The sequence below is a fragment of the Rattus norvegicus genome, chromosome 12 (genome assembly GCF_036323735.1).
Source record: "Rattus norvegicus strain BN/NHsdMcwi chromosome 12, GRCr8, whole genome shotgun sequence".
In the NCBI taxonomy this organism is placed as follows: domain Eukaryota; kingdom Metazoa; phylum Chordata; class Mammalia; order Rodentia; family Muridae; genus Rattus; species Rattus norvegicus.
Window position 1 is genome coordinate 16521467 of NC_086030.1, and position 24548 is coordinate 16546014.

Below are 24548 nucleotides of genomic sequence, written 5' to 3' on the forward strand. Positions count from 1 at the left end.
CCCGGCTGATGTGGAGGGTGGATGAAGCCCCGAGGACACTGGGTAAGATTTACATAAGCACAGTCAAGCCATAAGACTCCAGTGCAACCCCTGGGCCAAAGGAACGGCAAGGTCTTTCCAGGGTTGGAATGTTGATTAAGGTTGACTTTTAATTAGAACCTTAGAAAGAGTCGGGCTTGTCAAAGCTCCACAGACTCCAGCTTCCTCTTCTCTGGTGACTAAGTGCTCATGACCCATGAGGCTGCTCCCCTACAGGGACCCACTGCAGAGATTAACCAACCCACCTCCTATTTACGTATGTAATAAACAGTCTGAAGTATCCAGGCTGCTCCTGTGTCCATGTATCCATGTGGCTGCGCCCAGTCACGTGACCCACAGGACCCCAGCTTTGCATTATGTGTGTGTCTTTCTTGCTCTCCAGTCATTCCGAGTTAGGTTTCTAGGACCCTGGCCCAGGGCTGCAGCAGCCTTGTGTCTCTGTTTCTAAAAAAAAATTTTTTTTAAGAACCATCTTTTATTGGGGGAGGGGTCATCAATCCTTCTTGGCCGCCGCCTTCCGCATGGCTGCCAGCACGTTGCTCAGTTCCTCCCTCTTTCTCTTGGCGCGGATGTGCGTGCCCACCTTCTTCTTGATAAACTTGAGTGCTCGCTTGTCCTTGGACACCTTGAGCAGCTCCATGGCGCGTCGCTCGTAGGGTGCGAAGCCGCACACCTCCCGGATCATATCTCGCACAAACTTGGTGTGCTTGGTGAGGCGCCCGCGGCGGCGGCTGTGTCTCGGCTTGCTGACGTTTTTCGTCACTTTGTGGCCTTTGTTGAGGCCCATGGCCATGGGGTAGCGCAGGGCCATGGCTGCAGCTTTCACGATGGCGGCCGGACAGGAAGAACGCCGCCGCGCAGAATCCTGGGATATATCTAAATTTGTTTTAAACATTTATTATGTATAAGTACATTGTAGCTGTCTTCAGACACACCAGAAGAGAGGGCATCAGATCCCATTACAGATGGTTGTGAGCCACCATGTGGTTGCTGGGATTTGAACTCAGGACCTCTGGAAGAGCAGTCAGTGCTCTTAACCGCTGAGCCATCTCTCCAGCCTGTGTCTCTGTTTCTATATTTTTCATTTATTCTTTAAAATTTTTATACATGTATACAAAGTATTTTTTGTCATATCTACCCCCCCCCACTTCACCCTGCAGTCCCCCCTGGACCTCCCCCAACATGTCCCTTATGCAACCTCACGTCCTCTTATTTATTTATTTATTTATTTATTTTTTGGTTCTTTTTTTTTCGGAGCTGGGGACCGAACCCAGGGCCTTGCGCTTCCTAGGTAAGTGCTCTACCACTGAGCTAAATCCCCAGCCCCTCTTATTTATTTTTATTCTGTCTTAAGATGTATGTGTTTTATTTTAAGTGTGTTTTGCCTTCATGTATGTATTTGTTCCACGTTATGCAGACTTCGGGGGTCCCACACATTGGCGTTACAGATAGTTGTGAACCACCATGTGAATGCTGGGAATTGAACTCAGGTCTCCTGCAAGAGCAGCCAGTGCTCTGACCCATTGGGCCATCTCTCCAGCCTCCCTCTTCTTCATTTCCTTATAACTCACAGAATCTGTTAGTGCTGCCTGGATGTGCCTGGGTTTAGGGCCATCCACTGGAGCATGGACAATCTACCAATGGCCACAGCCCTAAAGAAAAATTACTCTCCCCATACCTAGCAGCAATCAGCCTAGTTGCTCAGTTAGGAGTGGGACCTCATGAGCCCCTCAACTGCCCCAAGGGAATTTCAGCTGGCGGGTTACCACAGCTACTATGAGTTCGTGAGTTCAGTTCAAAAGACAGCATTTCACAGCTCTCTCTCCCCATCCTCTGGCTCCATATCCCTTCTTTTTTTTTTAATATTTATTTATTTTATGTATGTGAGTACACTGTAGCTGTCTTCAGACACACCAGAAGAGGGCATCAGATCCCATTAGAGATGGTTGTGAGCCACCATGTGGTTGCTGGGATTTGAACTCAGGACCTCTGGAAGAGCAGTCAGTGCTCTTAACCACTGAGCCATCTCTCCAGCCCCTCATGTCTCTTCTGCTTCCTTCCCAGGATGTCCCCTGAGCTTTGGAGTTGCATGTTTGTTTATATGCTGGTGCCATCATGCTTTGACGGCTGTAGATGAGTGTGTAATGTGTTCTGAAACGCAGACCGTAATGCCTTCAGTGGTGGTGTTGCTCAAGATGGCTTGTACGACTTTGGAAGCATCAGGATTCCGTGGGACTGGAAAGATGTTGAAAGGGATTTAGATGGACTGCTGAATCTACAGGCTTTATGTGAGGATCTGAACTCAGGTGCAGAGCAAGTGCTTTCCTTCTGAAGCCACCTCCTGACCTCAAGTTTCCATTTACGTCTACTGTATTGAAACATTTTGGAATGTCAGACATGGATGTCAAAGTTTGGCGAGTGTTTTTCTGGAATTCCTGAGATGACCATGGCGGGCGGGTTGGTGTATTAGTTCTGTCGGTATCGTGTTTCACAATGATCTAGCTGCATATATTCGACCATCCTTGTCCTCCAAAGACAAACCCCGTTTACTACTAGATGCAGTTGAATTTGATCTCCTAGAGAGTGGGGAAGTGTTTGTTTGTAAACAGGGTTCCCGCAGCCCTGGCTGTTTTCCAACTTGCTCTGTAGCCAAGGATGATGTCCTGAATCTAATGTCTCTATTTTTTTTTTTTTTTTGAGTATTTTGAGTGCCATGGCTAGTGTAGTATTGAAGGCTTTTGAACATTAAGAACATTAGCCTGGAGTTTTTCTTTCTTCCTGTATTTTTAGCTTTGGCATTAGGGACATGCTAGCTTCATGGAAGCAGTTGGAAATAGCCCTCTTTATAGTTCTGGATTTTTTTTTTTTTGGTTCTTTTTTTCAGAGCTGGGGACCGATATTTCTGGATTTTTTAAAAAAGATTTATTTATTTAAAGTATATGAGTACACTGTAGCTGTCTTCAGACACACCAGAAGAGGGCATCAGATCTCTTTACAGATGGTTGTGAGCCACCATGTGGTTGCTGGGAATTGAGCTCAGGACCTCTGGAAGAGCAGTCAGTGCTCTTAACCACTGAGTCATCTCTCCAGCTCTCTGGATGGTTTTTTTTTTCCAGAGCTGGGGACTGAACCCAGGGCCTTGCGGTTGCTAAGGAAGCGCTCTACCACTGAGCTAAATCCCCAACCCCTCTCTGGATGTTTTTAAGGAACATTGGAATTGATTACTTTTGGAAATTTTTTTTTGGAAGATTTACCTTCAATTACAGTGGTGGCGGGGTGTGTGTGTGTGTGTGTGTGTGTGTGTGTGTGTGTGTGTGTGTGTAGATATTTACATGTGGGTGTAGGTGCTCACAGAAGCCAGATTCCCCTGAAGCTGGAGTAACAAGTGGTCGTGAGCTTACAGATGTGGATTCTAGGAACGAAACACAGATTCTCTGCAAGAGCACTGTACGCTCTTCACTACAAAGCTGTCTGCTGGTGATTAGATCTCCGGACCCCGCCCCTCTTGTTTGGAGACAGGGTCTCACTATGTAGCCCTGTCCTTCCTGGGACTCTCTGGCTTTGATGGTACAGAGATCGATCGGCCTGCCTCTGCCTCCTGAGTGCTGGGATTAAAGGTGTGATCCACCATTCCGGGTTAGCTCATTCTTTACAAATGTTTGGTAGAATATACTGCAAGAGCCACGTAGTCCTGGGCTTTCTTGTTGTAATTTGATCTTGTTAGCTGCGTGTCTCCTCATCCATTCTGTTTCGGTAACTTCTGTGTTCCTAGCCATTTATTAATTTCTTCTATGTCATCTGATTTGTTGTTATAAAATTGTTCAGAATAATCCCTTATGACCCTTCTTATTTCTTTGGCATCTGTTGTGATGTCTTTACATCCTGGTTTTCTTTATTTGAATCTCCTTCCATTTTTTTTTTTCTACTTATTTACCCTAAGGTTTGGTGAGCATTCTTGATCTCCCGCTTTTGCTCCTGCGCCCTCTTCTGGCCACCATGTGCACTGCACACACAAGGTGCTCATACAGACAGGCAGGGAAACACCGTGCACATGAAATAATACATTGAAGAACTGTCTGTTAAAATAAAAAACAAACACCTGGTCTGTTTTAAAAATATTTTATTTAGTTTTTATATATGAGTACACCATAGTTGCCTTCAGACACACCAGAAGAAGGCATCAGATTTCATTACAGATGGTTGTGAGCCACCATGTGGCTTCTGGGAGTTGAACTCAGGACCTCTGGAAGAGCAGTCAGTGCTCTTAAGCACGGAGCCATCTCTCCAGCTCACGAGGTCATTTTATTTAAAAAGTGATTTCAATCTCTGTTAAACTCTCATTTTAGTCATGTATTCCTTTCACAATGTTGAGTCGTGCTTTTGAGCTGTCTTGAGGACCATTATTTAAATTTTTAATTAAGATGTTTCATTATCTTAATAGTGTGGGTGTTTGGCTTGTGTGTCTGTTCATTATGTGTGTGTGTGCAGTGCATCTGTAAGCCAGAAGAGGGCATCAGATTCCCTGGAACTGGAGTTACAGACTGTAGTGAGAGGTCAGGTGGGTGCTGGGAATTGAACTCAGGTCCTCTGAAAGAGCAGCCAGCACTCTTAATCACTGAGCCATCTCTCCGGCCCGTTATTTGGGATTCCTTTTCAACTGATACAGACATCTCTTACGGAGAACCAGTCCCTGGAGCTCTGTTGTGCTTGCCTACCAGGGTCCTACTGCCTTTGGGGTGTGTGTGTGTGTGTGTGTGTGTGTGTGTGTGTGTGTGTGTTCTTTGCAACCTCATGCTATTTCCTGTGCATTTGGAGAAGCAGCCAGAGAGCTGGGAAGATAGCGCAACAGGCAACATGGCTGCCACATAAAGCACGGGGACCCGTGTTCAGCATCCATGGCTTAGCCAGGTGCTGCTATGGGTGCCTGTAACTTCAGCGCTGGGGAGGTGAAGACAGGTCAACCTCTGGGAACCACTGGCCCCGGAATCTATCTCAGATCTGTGAGCTCCCACCAGGGTCAGCTAGAGACACTGTCTCCAAATAAGGTGGAGAGCAACTGAGGAAGACATTCAACATCTATCTCTGCCTCCACACGCATGGATGGGTAAACTCACACACCCACTTGAGTGTGTGCATGCACACGTGACTTGCGCACACACCTACACATGGACTGGCTTGGGCAAATAAAGACTTTTACCAGCAGATTGGATTGTTAATGCGGAAGTCATGGTGATGCTTGTTACAGAGGTGCAAGGTGGGGTGCTCCTGCCCCAAGATAGAACAACAGCGTGGACGCTAGGAAGTTCCCATAGCAACCATTCATTTCAGTGAAGATTACAACGGTCCTTGGCAGAGAGAGCCGTGTGTGTGGCAATAGAAAGGGCTGCTGGGGCAGCTGCCGATGAAGGCAGCTGAGGTCCTCCTCAGTCCCTGCTCCTATGGGAAACTTGTGACTGAGGTGACTCACTCTTCTCCGGGTTGTGCTGGCTCTGAGGATAAGATGACAGAGCGAACAAAACGTTTTCTCCTCTTTTGTCTGCATTTATTCTGAGGGTGGACGAAGTATTGGATTATTATGATTGCATCAGTGTGTGTGTGTGTGTGTGCGCGCGCGCGCGCGCGCGTCTTCTTCAATCATTCTCCACCATTATTTTTTCTTTTCCTTTTTTCTTTTTTTCGGAGCTGGGGACCGTCCACCATTATTTTTAAACACAAAGCCTCTCACTGAAGCTGGAGCTCTCTGGTTGAACTAGACAGGCTGCCAATCAATCCCCAGGGATCCTCCCATCTCTGCTTCCCCAGTGCCAGGATTACAAGTGTGTGCTGCCAGGCCTAGCCTTCTAAACAAATGGTACCATCAGACTCAGACTCAGTGTATGTGCAGCAAGCATGGGCTTCTCCAGCCCTTCAGCCCTCCTGACCGCCCTCCTTCCCTCCTGCTTGCCCGCCTGCCCACCTGCCCTCCAGCTCCCCCTCCAGCCCTCGCTCCCTCCCACCCTCTGGCCCTCCAGAGCTTTGTGGCTTCTTATTTGAACTCAGGTTGTCCCGGAGGATGCTAGACAGTGGATAGATTGTCTGACCATTGTTTATCGGGGGTTTCTTACGGTCCGTGTAGCTCTGGCTGTCCTGGAACTCAACTCTGTGAACCAGGCTGGCCTCAAACCCAGAGATCCGCCTACCTCTGCCACCCACGTGCTGGGATCAAAGATGTGTGCCACCACTCAACCTTTGACATCAGTCTTAGTCAAGGTCTCTAAACCATGAGACTCTTGATCACTTCTGAGTTCAAACTTTTGGTAAATGTTATTAAAAAACTGAACACAGAAGTAGCAAGTTTTCTTTTCTTTCTCTAGGGAGCTTCTCTTCAAAGTGCTCTGGGCTCCTCATTCCTCTGGGGTCCGGTCTCCGCCAGCTCTTCCTGTTGCCATCACTGCTGGGAGAAGGCCTTCCTGTCTCCTTGGACCAGAAGTTTCAGGCTCTCCCAAGATACTAAAGTTCTGTCTTCCCATGTTCCTTTCCCACCAGTCCCTCAAGCTTCATCCTTCTGAGACCCCCCAATACTCCTCAGACATCACAGTGGGGTACAGGACGTGCTAACGAGACTCTGGGGCTTTAGTTCAAGCTAGACCCTTAAGTGGGCCCTGGGAAACCCATTAAGCATCTCCTTCCTGACTCGGAGTAAGAATCTCGTCCCTACTTTGGAAGAAGTTGGGATATCAGGGGAGCCAAACAGTGGGGCATGATCGATAGGGTCAGCCTGCTTCTGTTTCTACAAAAGCCTTTCCCAAGATCGATAGTATCATTTTATAATTTTTCGCTTGCATTATTTTCAGGTATATTTGTTTGATGTGGACTTTGAAGAATAGGTACATTTCCAGGTGGAAAAATGACATTCTGAGATGCACGTGCCTGAGATCCAGGAGAAACTGAGGATTAGGACATACTCATGTTGCTGGAAAACTTGCCAGTGAAGACTGAGGCAGAAGGCAGGGGTGGGAGAGAATTTTAAAAGTAGCTGTGGTGGGTCTGTGTTGCGATGGACCGGGCTTAGCCTTTCCAGGCTGGATTCACGTCACCTTATTGATGCAAACCTCGAGTTCTAAGTGAGACTTTCCACTGTTGCCAGAGTTGGTATGTGGACAGAGGACTGGCCAAATAGAAATCAGAGGGTTGCAATTCAGGGCTTGCTTGGGTCCAGGTGTCTTCTGAGGTTAATAGTCCATACTCAGGCCATTCTTGTCCAGGGCTGGCAGGGGAGGAGCGAGAGAAGATGGCTGTCGGCAGAGTGTGACTGCCAGGGGTTGAAGTGCAAAGCTTCCAGTGAAATTTTCCAACGGAAATCCACGCTTCGTGAACTCCATGGTAAATCTCTATTCTCTCTCCCTCTCCCTCTTCTCTCTCACTTTTCCCCTCCCAATCTCTCTCTTCTCTTCTCTCTCTCTCCTCTGCTTTTCTTTCTCTCTCTCTTCTTTGATTTTGACTTTCTTTCTGCTTCCCTAGTTTATCTTTCTTTCTTTCTTTCTTTCTTTCTTTCTTTCTTTTTTTTTTTTTTTTTGGTTCTTTTTTTCGGAGCTGGGGACCGAACCCAGGGCCTTGTGCTTCCTAGGCAAGCACTCTACCACTGAGCTAAATCCCCAACCCCTAGTTTATCTTTCTTTCTCAGCCCCTCACCTCTCCCTCTCTTTCTCTTTTCTTAATCTCTTATTTCCCTCTGAAATAAGCCTTTCTCCTCCCTCTTGTCTTTTCCTCTCAAGTTTCTTTACTGACTTTTAGTCCCTCTCTTCTCTCCCAACAATCTCTCCTCCATTTTTCTCTCACATACACACAAATCTTTTTCCTACCAAATTGTCTCTCAATACCTTCTCTCTCTTCTCCTACCTCTCTCTCCCTTTCTCTCTCTCGTCTCAATTTGGCATTTGCCTGCCCTGCTTTGTGAGCAGCCATAACCTGCCTCACATCCAGCTCCTAGTTATGGTCTTTCCAATTCTTCATCTCTGTTGGCTCTCTGCATACCTCAAAGTCCTCTGCTTTATTTCATTTTCTCCTCAGGTGGATGGAGGGATATATAAGCATATGAGAGAGACAAGAGTGCAGCAAGCCCTTCTCCCCACCCCCAATATCAGCATTGGGAAAAATACTAGGGCAAGGAAAAGCTGTGTGACTCCCCTTTCATAAGCAACCCTCTCTGATCTCATCTACAAATTAATAATAATGCCTATCGCATAATTGTCTTGCAGCAACATAAGCTGTAACGATGTAGGAAGGGATACTGTGCAAGGATATTGCTTAAAACATCACTTGTACATTGTGACTGCTCAATGGTGTCAGGGCCATCAGTTGCAGTAATGGCTGCTGTTCTCATTTCATTCCTTTCCCCCCCATCAGTGTTTAGAGAGTACACGGCCTCTGAAGAGTAAGTTGGAAGTTGGAAGTGGTGTCAAGACCCAGGAAAACCTGGGACTGTAGGGATGGGAGTGAGAGAGAAAGGCTAGAATCTGTGTGTAGGGGTGTGTGTGTGTGTGTGTGTGTGTGTGTGTGTGTGTGTGTGCCAGCTTGTGCATGTGGTAGTCAGAGGACAAAAGGTCAGCCCTCACCTTTCCCCTTGACGTAGGGTCTCTACTGTTCACCAGTGCGCACAGCAGCAGACTGGCTGACCTACCACCTTCTGCATGTTCTCCTATACCCAGCTCCCAGCTCCCTACAGAAGCACCACAATTACAGAAGAATCACTTCTGCATCTGACTTTTACCCAGGACCTGGGGAATTGAACTCAGGTCCTTGGGCTCACACAGCAAGTGCTTTGCCCATCTCCTTGTCCAGGGCTGGGGTCTTGGTGTCAAGGCAACAGGAGAACGGAGCCTGGATATGTTACAAGCCCCTGCCCTGTGTCCTGCTCTCTCCACACCTTGCTCCATCTGCCCAGATAAATATTTGAGTTGTGGTACACAGCTATGCTGTGGGCAGGAAGCGAAGGGAAAGCCAGTCAGATCTTGATGTGTTAGCCTTGTCTGTTCTTTTTTTTTTTTTTTTTTTTTTTTTTTTTCTTCCGGAGCTGGGGACCGAACCCAAAGCCTTGCGCTTGCTAGGCAAGCACTCTACCACTGAGCTAAATCCCCAACCCCTCCTTGTCTGTTCTCAATCATTCCTTTATGAGACAAGATTTCACTATGTAGCCCTGGCTGTCTGGAATTCACCACCCAGACAAAGTTGGCCACAAACTCACAGAAATCCTCCTGCCTCTGTCTCCCAAGTGCTGGGATTAAAGGTGTATCCCACCATGCCCCACGTTTCTTTTAACTTTTTTTTCCTTTTCTTTTTTTCGGAGCTGGGACCGAACCCAGGGCCTTGCGCTCGCTAGGCAAGCACTCTACCACTGAGCTAAATCCCCAACCCCCCAACCCCTTCTTTTAACTTTTATTATATTTATTTAGTTGGATTGCATGTGCGCACAAGTGTGCGTGCATGTGTGTGTGCACACATGCGTGTGCATGAGCAAATGCACAATGCACGTGTGGCAGTCAGAGACAACTTCAGAGTCAGTTCTGTCCTACAAATGGTTACCAGGGATTGGACTCAGGTTGGCCACCTTGGCGGCCTTGTGGCAAGTGCCTTTACCCCCTGAGCCACCTCACCAGCCCTGCTTGCTTGTTTAATCCATTGTCACTTCCTAACCGCAGGAACCCTTCTGCCATGCATCACGCACACCATTCAAAACAATCACTGCCACCAACCTGTGGGCTGAGGGCGCTGCTGGTGCCAGAGAAGATGGGGATCTCACCGTGATCGCTGATGCCTGGTAAGTATGATCTCAACTGAATTGTAGGGGAGCCCCCGTGTCTCATCAGACTCCTCGGATGAGGAACCTGGCACCTAGGGGTAAAACGAGACTTGGGTAAGTAACATGAGATATCACGTCAGAGGGCTAAGGACTTGGCTTAGCTGGTAGAGCGCTCGCCTTGTATGCACAGGAGCTAAGCGTGGTGCACATGCCTGTCATGCCAGCACTCAGAGAGGAAGAGGTTCAGGGTCATTCTCAGCTATGTGGTGAGTTCTAGGCCAGCCTGGGCTACATGAGACCCTGTCTCAAAAACATCAACATATCACATCAAAGACCAAAGCTCTGACTCTAGTTCCAGAGCTCAGTTACCTGAGGCTACCCCAGAACATTCCAGAGCTCACTGTTACCTGAGGCTACCCCTGAGCTGAATGCAATATGCACAAACACACACCACCGGGATCACAAGGAAGAGACTCTGTTTGCTTATAACATGTATTCATGTGCACATAGTTGTGTTCACATAGGGGGGTCAGGGGACAGCTTGCAAGGGCTCAGTTCTCTTCCTTCCACCATGTGGGTCCCAGGGCCTGAACGTGGGTCTTCAGGCTTGGCAGCAAGTGTCTTTACCTGCCGAGCCATGTCACTGGCTCAAAAGAGTTACAGATTCTTCTAAGATCTGTCCAAAACTGCCACTGTGTTATGCCTAGGTTAACACTCCCATCCCACCCTGCTAACTGGCTTCTCTTTCTAAACTAAGCCAGTGTCTTCCCTCTTTTCCTTTCTGTGATGCTGACAATTGACTCAAGGCTTCACGTGTTAGGCCAGTGTTCTACCACTGAGCAACCACACAAGCTGATGGTGATGACGATGATGATGATGGTGGTGGTGGTGGTGGTGGTGGTGGTGGTGATGGTGGTGATGGTGGTGATGGTGATGATGGTGGTAGTGGTGGTGGTAATGATGATGATGGTGGTGGTGGTGATGATGGTGATGGTGATGGTGGTGATGGTGATGATGATGGTGATGGTGATGATGGTGGTGGTGATGGTGATGATGGTGGTGATGATGATGGTGATGGTGGTGATGGTGATGATGGTGGTGGTGGTGGTGGTGGTGGTGGTGGTGGTGGTGGTGGTGGTGATAATGATGATTTTTGAAACACATAGCTACTATATAACTCTGGCTGACCTAGAACTGGCTCTGTACACCAGGCTGGCTTCAAACTCACAGAGATCCACCTGTTTCTGGCTCCTGAGTGCTGGAGCTTAGTCTGTGCCACCATACTTAGCTTTACTTTTATTTTCCATGATGAGGATGATGATGGTAATGATAAGGAGGAGGAAGAGGAGGAAGATGAGGGAAAGGAGGAGGAGGAAGAAGAGAGTGATGATGATGATGTTAGCTAGCTAACTAGTTAGGAAAACTGAGATAGGACCTCATCATGGTGTCCAAGCAAACCCCTCAAACTCAAGATCCTCCTGGCTCAGCCTCCCAAGTGCTGGAATCGTAGGCATGTGCCACCCCACTTGGCCTTCAGACTTGTTCAAGGGCTCTTGAAAAATAAATCAAAATGTCTTTTAAACTAAACTCTATTTTTAACTGGTAAATAAAAAAACACAAAATCAGAGAGATGGGTCAGTGGTTAAGAGCACGGATTGCTCCGGAGGACCTGGCTTTCCTGGTGGCTGTGACTAACAACCATCTCTAACTCCGGTGTTAGGGGAGCCCGTGCCCTCTTCCGGCTTCCTCAGGCTCTCCATGTGTGTAGTGCATAGACATGACATGGGCAGGACACCCACACAGATAAAACAAACATTTTATTAAAACATAAAAAGGTATGTTTCAGCCAGATGGTAGGAGTGCACACCTTTAACCCCAGTACTTAGGAAGCAAAGGCAAGCAGATCTTTGAGTTCGAGGCCAGCCTGGTCTAGGACAGGAGCAAGTTGTAGGACAGCCAGGACTACAAAAAAACAAAACACACACAAAGATGTGTCTCAAGATGTCCGGATATTGTATAGTGCTTAGATCAAGTTAACATGTCTCCTGCTTATATAATTATTTTTACTTCTTTTTTTTTTTTTTTTTTTAGATAGAATCTCATTTATGTAGCCCTAGTTGGCCAGGAATTTGCTTTATAGACCAAACTGCTCTGGAAGTCACAGAGATCTGCATGCCCTTGCCTTGTGAGTATTTGGTCTAAAGGAATAGCCTACCTCCTTCAGAAAAAAAAATATTCCTTTATTGGGTGCATAGATCAGATGACAACTTGGTTGTCTCCTCCCGCTCTGTGGGCCCTGGGGATCAAACTCAGATTGTCAGGCTGGCCGCAGGTACCTTTACCCACCTTGCTGTCCCCATCGGTGTTTTTGACACAGCATTTCATTATTGAACCCAAGTTGGTCTTGAACTCACAATCCTCCTGCATCCAGCTCTCCAGTACTGAGATTACAGGCATGTGCCACGTGACTTAATATTTTTAGGGTTGTTTGAAAAGCCTAAACTATGTTTAACAAGAATAAGATGTGGGCTGGGGAGAGGATGGTGGGAAAAGCTGGCCATGAAACAGAAATGAGGACCCATGTTCATTCAGACAGCCGGCATCCATGTAAAAGTCAGGGGTGGCAGTGGGTGTCTGCAGCCCCAGTGAGGGGGACCAGCCAGCCAAATCAGTCTGTTCTAGATTCAGGGAGAGACCCTGTCTCAAAACATAAGGTGGGGGGGGGAGCCCTGGAGAGATGGCTCAGCAGCTAAGAGTCCTGGCTGCTTCCAGAGGACCCAAGTTTCAGTTGGCAGACCATGCATTTGGTGACTCACAGTTGCCTGTATTCCAGCTCCAGGGAACCCAACGCCCTCTTTTGGCTTACTCAGGCGCCCACACATAGGTGCACATATTCACACTCAGAGACAGATGCACATGAATGAAATAAGTCCTTTTAAACAGAAGAGAATTGTTGAGGAAGATCCCTAGGGTAACCTCTAGCCAGGGTGACATGCACCGCACACAGGCAAGTGTGCACAACCTCTCTCTCTCTCTCTCTCTCTCTCTCTCTCTCTCTCTCTCTCTCTCTCTCACACACACACACACACACACACACACTCACTCATATACACACACTCACTCATGTACACTCACTCACACTCAAACACTCACACACACATTCACACTCACACACACTCATACACACACACACATATTTTAAAGATGGTTTATATATAGCTGGGCAGGGATGGCACACGCCTTTGATCCCAGCACTCAGGGAAACAAATCAGGTGGATCTCTGAGTTTGAGGCCAGCCTGGTCTACAGAGTGAGTTCCAGGACAGCCAGGGCTACACAGAGAAGCCCTGTCTCAAAAAGACCAAAAAAAAATTAAAAATAAAAGAAAAAAACAGTTTATTTTGAAAATAATAACAGGGTTGGGGATTTAGCTCAGTGGTAGAGCGCTTTCCTAGCAAGTGCAAGGCCCTGGGTTCGGTCCCCAGCTCCGAAAAAAAAAAAAAAAGAAAAGAAAATAATAACGTATCCACAAACTCAACTTCTTACAGTGCCACAAAACAGCAGACATAGAAGAGACATAAGGCCCGACTCTCGCTTTGCAGTGCGCTCTGACTTGTGTCCAGCACAGCAGTTCAAAGTGAGCACCGGAGGACTGATGTCATGGTTCCCCGTTGACTGAGCTCTACAACATGACCTTAGTCCATCACGAGCCTCCAGTGAGGACAGGGACCAGTGGCTAAGGACTGAGGACAGCTGCAGTGATGGTGGGGCTTCACCTCAGCCTGCTCTCCTGGTCTCATGGCGGAGAAGGTAGGTGGGTGAGCAGAGACTGGATGTAGCCAGTGGTGCTTCTTGGGAGAAATGAGCTTGGGGTAGCTTTCTGTACACGCTCTCTTGTGTGTGTGTGTGTGTGTGTGTGTGTGTGTGTGTGTGTGTGTGTGTTTGTGAGGTGGGGGGGGTTCTTTTGCTTGCCGTGTATCTTATGTCTACCTCCACAGTGCTGGGGTCATAGGCTGTGTAGTGTAGGTTTAAAAAAAAAAAAGACTGAGGGTTGGGGATTTAGCTCAGTGGTAGAGCGCTTTCCTAGCAAGCACAAGGCCCTGGGTTCGGTCCCCAGCTCCGAAAAAAAGAAAAGAAAAGAAAAAAAAAAAAAAGACTGGGTCCTGGGGATTGAACTCAGGTCCTCATGCTTACAAGACATTCGTTCCCATCCCCTGGGCCGTCTCTCCAGCCCCAGAGCTTGAGTTAGTTTTCAGGGGGTCCTGAGCTTACTCAGTGGCAGAACGCTTGCATCCTCTGAAGATACTTCAGGTTCCTCAAAGGAAAGGAAAAGAAAAGATGAAGTAGCATGTGCCTGTAATTCCCATATGCGGGAAGCTGAGGCAGAAGGCTTTAGAGTGTGAGGCCAGCCTAGACTTAGGGGTAGGGATGTCATCTGATGGTAGAGCACTTGTATAGCATTTGGAAAGGGTCCTGGTGTGAGGATCTATCTGGATTCCATCTGAAGCGTCACACAAACACACACACACACACACACACACACACACACACACACACACAAGTGATGGTGATGATGGCGATGAAGATGTTGAAGGAACGTGTGGAGGATAAGAAGAGGAAGGAGGGGCTGGGGATTTAGCTCAGCGGTAGAGCACTTGCCTAGGAAGCACAAGGCCCTGGGTTCGGTCCCCAGCTCCGAAAAAAAAAAACCAAAAAAAAAAAAAAAAAAAAAAAAAGAAGAGAAAGGAGAGGGAATGCATGCCATAGTTGACCAGATCTTTGGTAGCTGCGTGTGGATCAATTCTAATAGTCCGGGGAGGTATTGGACAGGAAACTGATGAGTAGAACATCCAGCAGAGTCTAATAGTCACAGGGATGGGGCGCCAAGAGTGTTTAGGAAGAACTCAGCAGAATGTGGGACAAGTGCCATGGGGAAGGGCGAGGCCCGGGGTTCTCTGAGATTCCGGGGCTGGAAACTTGGGTCAGGATGATAACTGAGGGCAAGTGGGGGTGCCAAGCCAATGTATGAGAACTGAGACCCAAGTAATTAGTCCCACTACCACTGAGCCACGCCTCCAGCCCCTCACTGGGGGATTCTAGGCAGGGGCTCTACCACTGAGCCACACCCCAGCCCCTCACTGGGGGATTCTAGGCAGAGACTCTACCACTGAGCCACACCCCAGCCCCTCACTGGGGGATTCTAGGCAGGGGCTCTACCACTGAGCCACACCCTAGCCCCTCACTGGGGAATCCTAGGCAAGGGCTCTACCACTGAGCCACACCCCCAGCCCCTCACTGGGGGATTCTAAGCAGGGGCTCTACCACTGAGCCACACCCCCAGCCCCTCACTGGGGAATTCTAGTCAGGGGCTCTACCACTGAGCCACACCCCAGCCTCTCACTGGGGGATTCTAGGCAGGGGCTCTACCACTGAGCCATGCCCCAGCCCCTCACTGGGGAATTCTAGGCAGATGCTCTACCACTGAGCCACACCCCAGCCCCTCACTGGGGGAGTCTAGATGTTGATTCTGTACTGTTCTTGATAAAAACTTACTCTAGTTGGCACTATGACATCATTATAAGAACAATCAAGGATGGTGATACACCTACCTAGCACTTGGAAGGTTGAGGCAGGAGGGTCATGAGTCTGAAACCTGCCTGAGCTACATATAGAGACCTCACCTCAAGGAAAAAAGTGAATCTAGAGATAGCACCATCACCAAAGTGCATGTTTGCAAGCATGAGGACCTGAGTTCGAGTCCCAGCATCCACATTAAAGAGCCAGGCACAGTGCCATGTGCCCGTAAGGCCCAGCCTGGAAGGATCCCTGGGAATTATTGGCCAGGTAGTTTAGAAGAATTTCCAAACCCCAGGTTCAGTGAGGGACTCTGTCTTAAAAATAGATGAAGAGGGATTGAGAAAGTCATCTGTTGTAGACGTGTGATCTCCACACACCCATGCACACAGATACATGTATGCATGTGCGCACACAAATACATACACACAGACTTTAAATGATGATGCTGTAAAACCACTGCGTTGGGAGTGAAAGGACCCACGAGGGTAGGTTGTGATTATGTAGGAGACGGAAATGAGGATCGGTAGTGTGGTATGAGACTCCACTGGCTGGCAGGGTGTGCTTCTTCACTAATACTTTAAAGAAAGATTTATTAATTTACTTATTTTATGGATATGACTGTTCTAGCTACACATACACCCGCGTGCCAGAAGAGGGCAGCGGATCCCATTACAGATGGTTGTGAGCCACTGTGTGGGTGCCGGGAATCAAACTCAGGAAGAGCAGTCGGGTACTCTTTTTTTCTTTCTTTTTTTTTTTTTTTTTTTTTTTTTTTGGAGCTGACCGAACCCAGGGCCTGTGCATGCTACCACAGTGCTCTACCACTGAGCTAAATCCCCAACCCCGCAGCCAGTGCTCTTAACCACTGAGCCATCTCTCCAGCTCCCTCCTTGTTATACTTGAAAATGTGGGAGAGAGAATTGATCCAGGAATATTTATTTCCAGTTCTGGTCATCTCTGTGTCCAGAAGAAAGGGAGGTTTTGCCTTGAAAACCATGAGTCAGGTCCAAGTAGGACCAGAGGGAATTTGGCATGTGAGTGGAAGTGCTTAAGGCGCCTTTGAAAGCAAAAAGTGTAAAGTGAAGGGGCAAGCAGGCCTACTAGTCACAGTGGCTAAGTTCACAAACACAGGGCTCTTGCTCATGAAGACCTTTTGCTGTTATCAGGTGACTCAAGTTCTGTTGGCAGCACCAACTCCCTCTAACTCCACCTCCTGGGGTTCCAGTGCCTCTTCTGACCCCCACAGGTCACATGAAAACACAGATATGCAGAATAAAATGAACCATCATAGTGCGGGCTATAGAGATCTGGCATGGCATTCTTGGGTCCAGGAGAAGAAAGGTTGGGGCACCTGGATCTTGGGAGGAAGGTGTCCGCCATGATGCTTCTCTCTGGCTTGTCCCCCAGCAGGCCCCACCTTGAGCCACTGGTCTGAGCCCAACTGGACAGTGCCACAGGAGTTTGTTATCCTAGGCTTCTCAGGGTGGCCCCAGGGCCTCCGAGTGCTGCTGTTCTCTCTCCTCTTGCCACTCTACTTGGCCACTCTGGCTGGGAACCTGCTCATTCTGGGCCTGGCCCTGGCAGAACCCACCCTGCACACACCCATGTATTTCTTTCTGGGCTCACTGTCTGCAGTAGAGGTGGCCTACACACTGGTACTCACCCCACGGATGCTGGCTGGCTTCCTCCTGCCTCCTGGTGGCCAGGCGGTGGCACCCTCCACCTGTGCCGCCCAGATGGGTCTCTTCGTGGCTCTGGGTGGCTCTGAATGCCTGCTGCTAGCCGCCATGGCCTTGGACCGCTACCTGGCTATCTGCCGTCCTCTCTACTACCCTCAGCTCATGACCTCGGGGCTCTGCTGGGCCCTTCTAGCTTGCTGTTGTTTGGGTGGCTCGATCCTAGCCTTGGGCCTTACCACCGCTATATTCCAGCTGCCTTTCTGCCACGGCGGTCTTGTCAATCACGTGTTCTGTGATCTCCCGGCCGTGCTGGTGCTGGCCTGTGGGAACCGGGAGCTTCAGGAACACGTGTTACTGGCAGCCTGCATGCTTCTGCTGGTGCTGCCTCTAATCCTTATCTTGCTGTCCTACACCAGGGTTCTGGTGGTCATCCTGGGGGTGGGGGATAGCGCTGGTCGCCGCAAGGCCTTCAACACAGTGGCATCCCATCTCACGGTGGCTGTGCTCCACTACGGCTGTGCCACAGCCATGTACGCCAGACCCCTGAGCAGCCGCTCCCTGGAGGAAGATAAGCTGGTGTCTCTCATCTACATAAATCTCACGCCGCTGCTGTACCCAGCCATCTACACACTGCGCAACCGGGACATGCAGGGTGCCCTCCAACGTGTGGTCAGCCAGAGAACGACGGGGGTGGTCCAACAAGTTGATCTTGTCTAGCGATGGATGCCAGCTGGTATGGGAACCACTGACAGAAACAGAACCACTCCAGAGCTCTCACCCACAGCCTCCCCATCACCTGCCTGATGCGAGCTTCCACAGATAAGCTTGGTAGCATCCAAAAGCCTCCAAACTGAACTAGCAGGTCAGCAATGTCCCCGCTCCCCTTTGGAATGACATAGCTCTTTGTCGTGGGGAGACATCCTGTAAAACTGTGATGTTCAACACTTCAGGTCTACATTCACTGAGCACGGGGGTGGGGGGTGGGGGAGGGGGCGCATCTGCTGTCCAAGATGTGACAACCAAACGTTACTGGGAACCAGGTGTGTAGCCTCACGTCTGTAACTCCAGCCCTCAGCAGGCAGAGGCAGGAGGGCTGAGAATCCAGGGCCAGGCTAATTTTGCACAGGGAGACACTGTCTGAAAACAAGACAAAAGAAACTCCTAATAGTTGGTGGGGGTGGGGGAGTGGCTTATGCCTGTAATTATAGGTTGTGGGAGGTGGAGGCAAAGGTCCGAGGTCTTCCTCACAGTTATGTGGTGGCCATCGTGAAGTATATAAATCCTCACCTTAAAAATACAGGAAGGGTGGACTGGCGAGATGGCTGAGCGGTTAAGAGCACCGACTGCTCTTCCAGAGGTCCTGAGTTCACTTCCCAGCAACCACATGATGGCTCACAACCATCTGTAAAGAGATCCGATGCCCTCTTCTGGTGTATCTGAAGACAGCAACAGTGTACTTATATATAATAAATAAATAAATCTTTAAAAAAAAAATACAGGAAGGGTAAAGAAATATATCTAATAAAAAATTTAAAACAGACAAACAAAAAATACAGAAAGGGTCAGGCTGTGGTGGCACACACCTTTAAACCCAGCATTGGAGAGGCAGAGGCAGGTGGATCTCTGTGAATTTGAAGCCAGTCTGGTCTAAGGAGCGAATTCCAGAACAGCCAATGCCACACAGAGAAGAAAATAAAATAAAAACAGAAAGGGCCAGGCATGGAGGCCCATACCTCCAATCCCAGCACTGGGGAGCAGAAACCAGTAGACGCTGAGTTCGAGACCAGCCTGGTCTACATAATAAGTTCCAGCCAGGGATATGTAGTAAAATTCTGTCTGGAAAAAAATTGTTTTAAAGGATAGAGAAATTGAATATAGTGATGCCCGCCTTTAATCCCAGTGCTCAGGAGGCAGAGGCAGGTGGATCTCTGTGAGTTCAAGGCCTGGTCTACAAAGAGAGTTCCAGGACAGCCAGTGCTAAACAGAGAAACCCCATCTTAGAAAAAAAGTAGAGAAAGAAAAAAGAAAGAGGAGGAGGGAGTGAGGGAATGAAAGAAAGAAAATTAGTAAAATTCAACTTTAAAAATATCGTTAGAGCCTACCCAGGGGGCCACCCATGGGCAAACCCGACTTCTGCTTTCATGCTCTGATGCTCGGATATGCTAAGCCCTACTGTCTCTTCAATAAATGCATAAAAAGCCACTAGAGGCATCCTTTGCACTATGAAAAATAGAAATAAGTATCCACAAATGCGAGCCAATGAGAGGGCTCAGTGGGTAAAGCGGCTTGCAGAGCAAGCCTCATGACTTGAGTTCGATCCTCTGGATCCATGCAAAGATAGAGATAACTCAGCCCACAATGTTATCTGACCTCTACAAACCCACCGGGGCACACCCACCCACCCTGCACCACGTACACAAATGTGCAATGATAATAAGTCTTTTTTTTTAACTCTCTGTAAATGTAATCTAAGTACACATAACCTATGGCATGTTATGGAATATTCAAGTCTTGTATTTGTGGCCTACTACACAACTGTGGAAAGAATGAACTACTGTTGTCGGAAACAAACAGAAATGCCGACACAAACGTAGCACCAAGTCTGTAAAGCAAGACATGAACGGAGTACATGTCAAAGAATCCCACGCAGGTGAAGGACGGGGACTGAAAATGGCTGGCATCCAGAGACTGGTGGAATACCTGAACTGGCCAGGGATGAATCAGAAATGTTGGGGTTGGGGATTTAGCTCAGTGGTAGAGCGCTTGCCTAGGAAGCGCAAGGCCCTGGGTTCGGTCCCCAGCTCCGAAAAAAAGAACCAAAAAAAAAAAAAAAGAAAAAAAAAAAGAAAGAAATGTTGCCTGGGTTGCTATTTTTCTTGGTTTGGGCCAGCAAGATAGCTCAGCAGGTAAAGGTGCTTGCTGCCAAGCCTGAAGACGTGAGTTCAATTCCCGGGTAGCACATGGTGGAAGGAGGGAACCATTTTCTAAAAGTTGTCCTCTGATCTCTGTACATACATCCCATCCCTCAATAAATAAATAAATACAACTTCTAAAACTTTATCAAGACACACACCGAAGACATATACATCGTGCATTATTCAAATAAGCTAGGCTATTTAATAAGCTTGACTATTTAAGCAGAGCAGTCCTTCATGCACCGGCCACTGCTTGGACTGCCGTGTGTCCCTGGTATCCTCTCGGCTCTGTCCTGTGCAGACCCTTGTGTTGTTTGAGATCAGCCCAAACATCGCCATGTTCATGATGCCTTCTTCCCCTTCTGCTACGTCTACTGTGATCTAAAATCAGGTTCAGCCAGTAAAATGCCCGCTGTATGATCATGAGGACCTGAAGAAATGGATCCTGGGAACTCAGTGGTCAGCAGCTCCACACTCAGTAGGACACTAACATGGAGAGGGTAGTAGATGGCTCAGGGAGGAATGGCCTTTGCCACACGATTCAGTTTGATTTCCAGAATGCCACAAAGTTGGCCTCTGACGCCCCCCCCACACACACACACAATGAGAGTAAATTTAAATTTTAAGTACATATCCAACTGTGTGTAGGTATGTGTTTGTACATGCAAGTGCCCACAGAAACCAGAAGAGGATGGTGTATTGTGGCCCCTAAAGCTGGAGTTATAAGCCATTGTGAGCCACCTGATTTGGGTGCTGGGAATTGAACTTGAATCCTTGAATCTGTATGCACTCTCTTTTTCTTAGTATTTATTTGTTTGTTTATATTTTATGATTATGGGTGTTTTGCCTGCATATATGTTGTAAGGGGAGGTTCTGTTGCTCACGTCCTGTTCCCCAATTGGTTCTTGATTTGTCAGTAAAGAAGGCTGGGGAGGGCAATCTCTGGGAAGAAGGTACAGACAGGAGGACTTGCAGGGCCGTGGAAGAAGAGGATACGTGGGGAAGGAGAGAGAGAGCTTTTCTGTCATGCTTTGAGGGGAGAAGAAAGCAATAATCGTGTGAGGTCTCAGGGAGAGCTTGGGCCTGTGGCCTCTGCTCCAGGCAGGTGACCGGTGATGTTTGGCAGGGGCTAGGTGGGACTAGGCACTGAAGTTTAGGGCAGGTGGGGAGACGGGGATAATAAATTGTAAGGGTGAGCTTTTCCAGATGGGAGACAGTAACGCCCAGCAACTGTGCCAAGAAGGCAAATCATAAAGGTACAACTGTGTGTATGTGTATTGGATTTAATGGTCTTGGGTGGTAGCTGGTCACCTCCTGGTTGCAAAGTCGGGCAAACAAAAGAGAAGCTGAGAGGGGCTGGTAGTGCGGCTAGTCCCGTGTAAAGGCAGTGGCATTTAAAACTGCATGCAACATATATGTCTGTGTACCACATGCGCACAAATAAAATAAAAATAAAACAAAATAATAATGAAGTATAAACCGGACTTGACAGTAAAACTTTGAACATATATCACTCAGGGTTAAAGACATAGCACAGAGGTTAAGAGTGCTTGCTGCTCTCTCTGAGAAACCCCGTTAGGTTGCCCACACGCCAGCTCCAGGGACTCTGATGACATCTTCTGGCTGCCGTGGGTACCCACGTTCACATGCATATAAGTCACACACTCATGCAAATAAATTATATACATTTACATATGCATATATTTTCATTCAATATGTTACATGTTATCTTTTTTAAGTCTATACTACGTATTGTAGTAAAAAGTAATTTAAAAAAATCCTGGTGCAGGATTTTTACTTACCTCAAGCCATTTATGTTCCAGGATGAAAGACAGCACAATAGCTGGGCAGCTGGCTGCCCTCCATGCTGTTAGAATCTATTTCCCCATGGATAACCCAAGTGATTACTTCCAGCTCCATCTGGGCTGCTCTCAGCTCCAACCAGGCAGCCCTCTGGGCCATGTTCTCTTGACCCCCTAGCCCATGGCAACTTCTCCTTTCTCCCCTCCTACACTTATTCTTTATCCTATGGTAGCTTCTCTCTCCTCTCTTTCCTCTCCCTCATGGTCCCAAGCCCAGGAAAACCTAAACTCTGTCTATGTCTCTTCTCCCCAGCTATTGGTTGGTGGCATCTTTATTTTCCAATCAGAATTAGCTGGGGGCGGTGTCCCTCTGTGTCCTATGTGCAGACTCTCTTGTCTTTGGGGCAAACAGTTTTGGGGACCCAAATGAGCATTAGAATACAAGCAGCATTAGCCCAACCCACTACAACATATAATATATGTATATGTCACATTGTTAGTCTTCGTTATGCTGACTAGAAATGTGCTCTTCCTAACCCTTCAGAGTGACAGGATGCTCGTCACCTGGGCGAGCGGATGCTGGCAGAGTTACTGCTGAGGGTACACAGGTCTGCATCCCTGCTGGGCTGTGCCCACCGAACCTGACCTCCCGTCGTGGATCGTACCTGCCTCGGGATCCCTGTTATGCATTCAAGGGTGTGTCCCGGCTTAAGGTCTACACTGGGTACATTCCCACTGTGTCACTCAAGAACAGAGTCACAAACTTGAAAAGACAGAAACAAGTCCCTGTGATCATAGCACTCCTATTTCCTCTGCGGGCACCGCGCATGAGGCCCACTTTGCTACAGAGGTCCCCATGTGGGCCCCATGAGTAGGGCTGCCGTCTGGAAGAAAGGTTTCCAGTCGTACAGATTCCTTCAAAATTTTTAAACACAAATTCACAGAACACCTTATTGGTTGGTTCTTCCCTCATCCTGCATCTTGGACAACCCGTGCCACCTGTGTGTTTCAATGTCCCCATTGTCCTATAAACTTGTGTATCAACTTGACAGGCTTCTTGGAAAACACGCGGACACACACACTTTTTCATTTTTCCAGGATCGTGTCACAGAGCCACTTCAAACATGTTTAAAAGGAAGATGAGTTTTATGGTTTCAAATCTAACTGCTCAGACTGTAACTTCCTTTTTAATGTAGTATTTTTATTAATTCTTTAGAAATTCCTTACACACATAGGAAGTGGCGGTGGTGCATGCCTTTAATCTCAGCACTCGGGAGGCAGAGGCAGGCCAGCTTTGATACCAGCCTGATCTACAAAGCGAGTTCTGGGACAGCCAGAGCAACACAGGGAGAAACCCTGTCTCCAAAAAATAAAAAGTAAGTAAAAGTCTAATATATATCCATACATGCATACGATATACGTTAGTCATATCTACCCCATTCCTCCCTCCTAGAGTACTAGTTCTTATGGTACAAACTGCTTCTATTCTTTGGGTTTTACAATCGGAAAATGAGATACTGAAAAAAGGGGAAAACACTGACCTTGTTGAACTGATTTATGTGGCTCAGTGGTCGAGCCCCTGCCTAGAATCCCCCAGTGAGGGACTGGGGGCGTGGCTCAGTGGTAGAGCCCCTGCCTAGAATCCCCCAGTGAGGGGTTGGGGGCGTGGCTCAGTGGTAGAGCCCCTGCCTAGAATCCCCCCTGTGAGGGGCTGGGGTATAAAGCATTTGTCTAGTATATACCAGTCCCTGGGTGTAATACTTACTATGGCCAAAAATAAAACCCTATGAACGTAAGTAGCTTATTTGCAGCAGAATGCAATGGATTCCTGTGTTGGTTAATGCAAAGCCAAAACAAGTGTGGCCCACACATAAGAAAAGAAAAGACAGCTTTATTATTAGGGCCATGGAGATGACACGGAGGACGAAAAGCTGTGATTAGCTATACAAACCTGATGTGACACAAGTTTCATGTCCGGGACCCACATGGAAAGCAGATTTCAGTGAGAGTTATCGGTAATGGCAGCACTCCAGCAGCGAGAGGGGAAGCAGACAGGAGAGTGTATCCAGGGAATTCTTGGGCCAGCAGGCCAGAAGTACTCACTACAGCAGCAAACCAGGAGAAACTCTGCTTCTACAAGGTAGAAGCTGAGAACTGACTCTGTACAAAGAGCCCTCCCCACCCTGCCAGACAGGGTATCTCTGTCTTGTAATGTGCTCTGTAGACCAGGCTGGCCTCAAACTCACAGAGGTCTGCCTGCCTCTGCGTCCTGAGTGCTGGGATTAATGGCGTGCACAAAACAACCACCCAGCTGTAAAATGATTTTCTTAAAACTAAGCCTGGCTTCTTGCGCTTAGGCAGGGACTTGGGGAATCCGGATGAGGAAGATTATTCCAGGTGCTGATCAATCCTCAAGCAACCGGAAATGGCCTCTGCAGCTTGTCGGTGGGCAAAACCAATGATAAACCAGTGCGGCTTTTCGTTAAGTAACGGGAAATCCCCCCCAAGCAGTTTCTCACCAACCACACAGAGATAAGATAAAGCAATGGCAGGAAAAATGTGGTTAGAGGTTTTCTTCTTGGGCTCCCAGAAGCAGAGAAAATGAACCAGATCCGGTGGTGAGCTGTTTTTCCACATCTACAACACAATCTAGGTATAATCGAGGTATGGTTTTGCTTGCTACAGAACTGGGGATTGATCCTCTGACCGTGCCTAAACTACAGCAGCCCCAGCCCCAACCCCGCCCCCGCCACCCGACT

At 48.0% G+C, this 24548-nt stretch overlaps 1 protein-coding gene across 1 annotated transcript; it reads right to left on the reverse strand.

The window, feature by feature from the left end:
- Nucleotides 1-494: 494 nt before the first annotated feature.
- Rpl36l5 (ribosomal protein L36 like 5) lies at nt 495-912 on the reverse strand. Its single transcript, XM_039089857.2, has one exon. It carries the CDS (start codon nt 848-850, stop codon nt 533-535), a length of 318 nt encoding a protein of 105 aa, XP_038945785.1. The 5' UTR covers nt 851-912; the 3' UTR covers nt 495-532.
- Nucleotides 913-24548: the final 23636 nt, after the last annotated feature.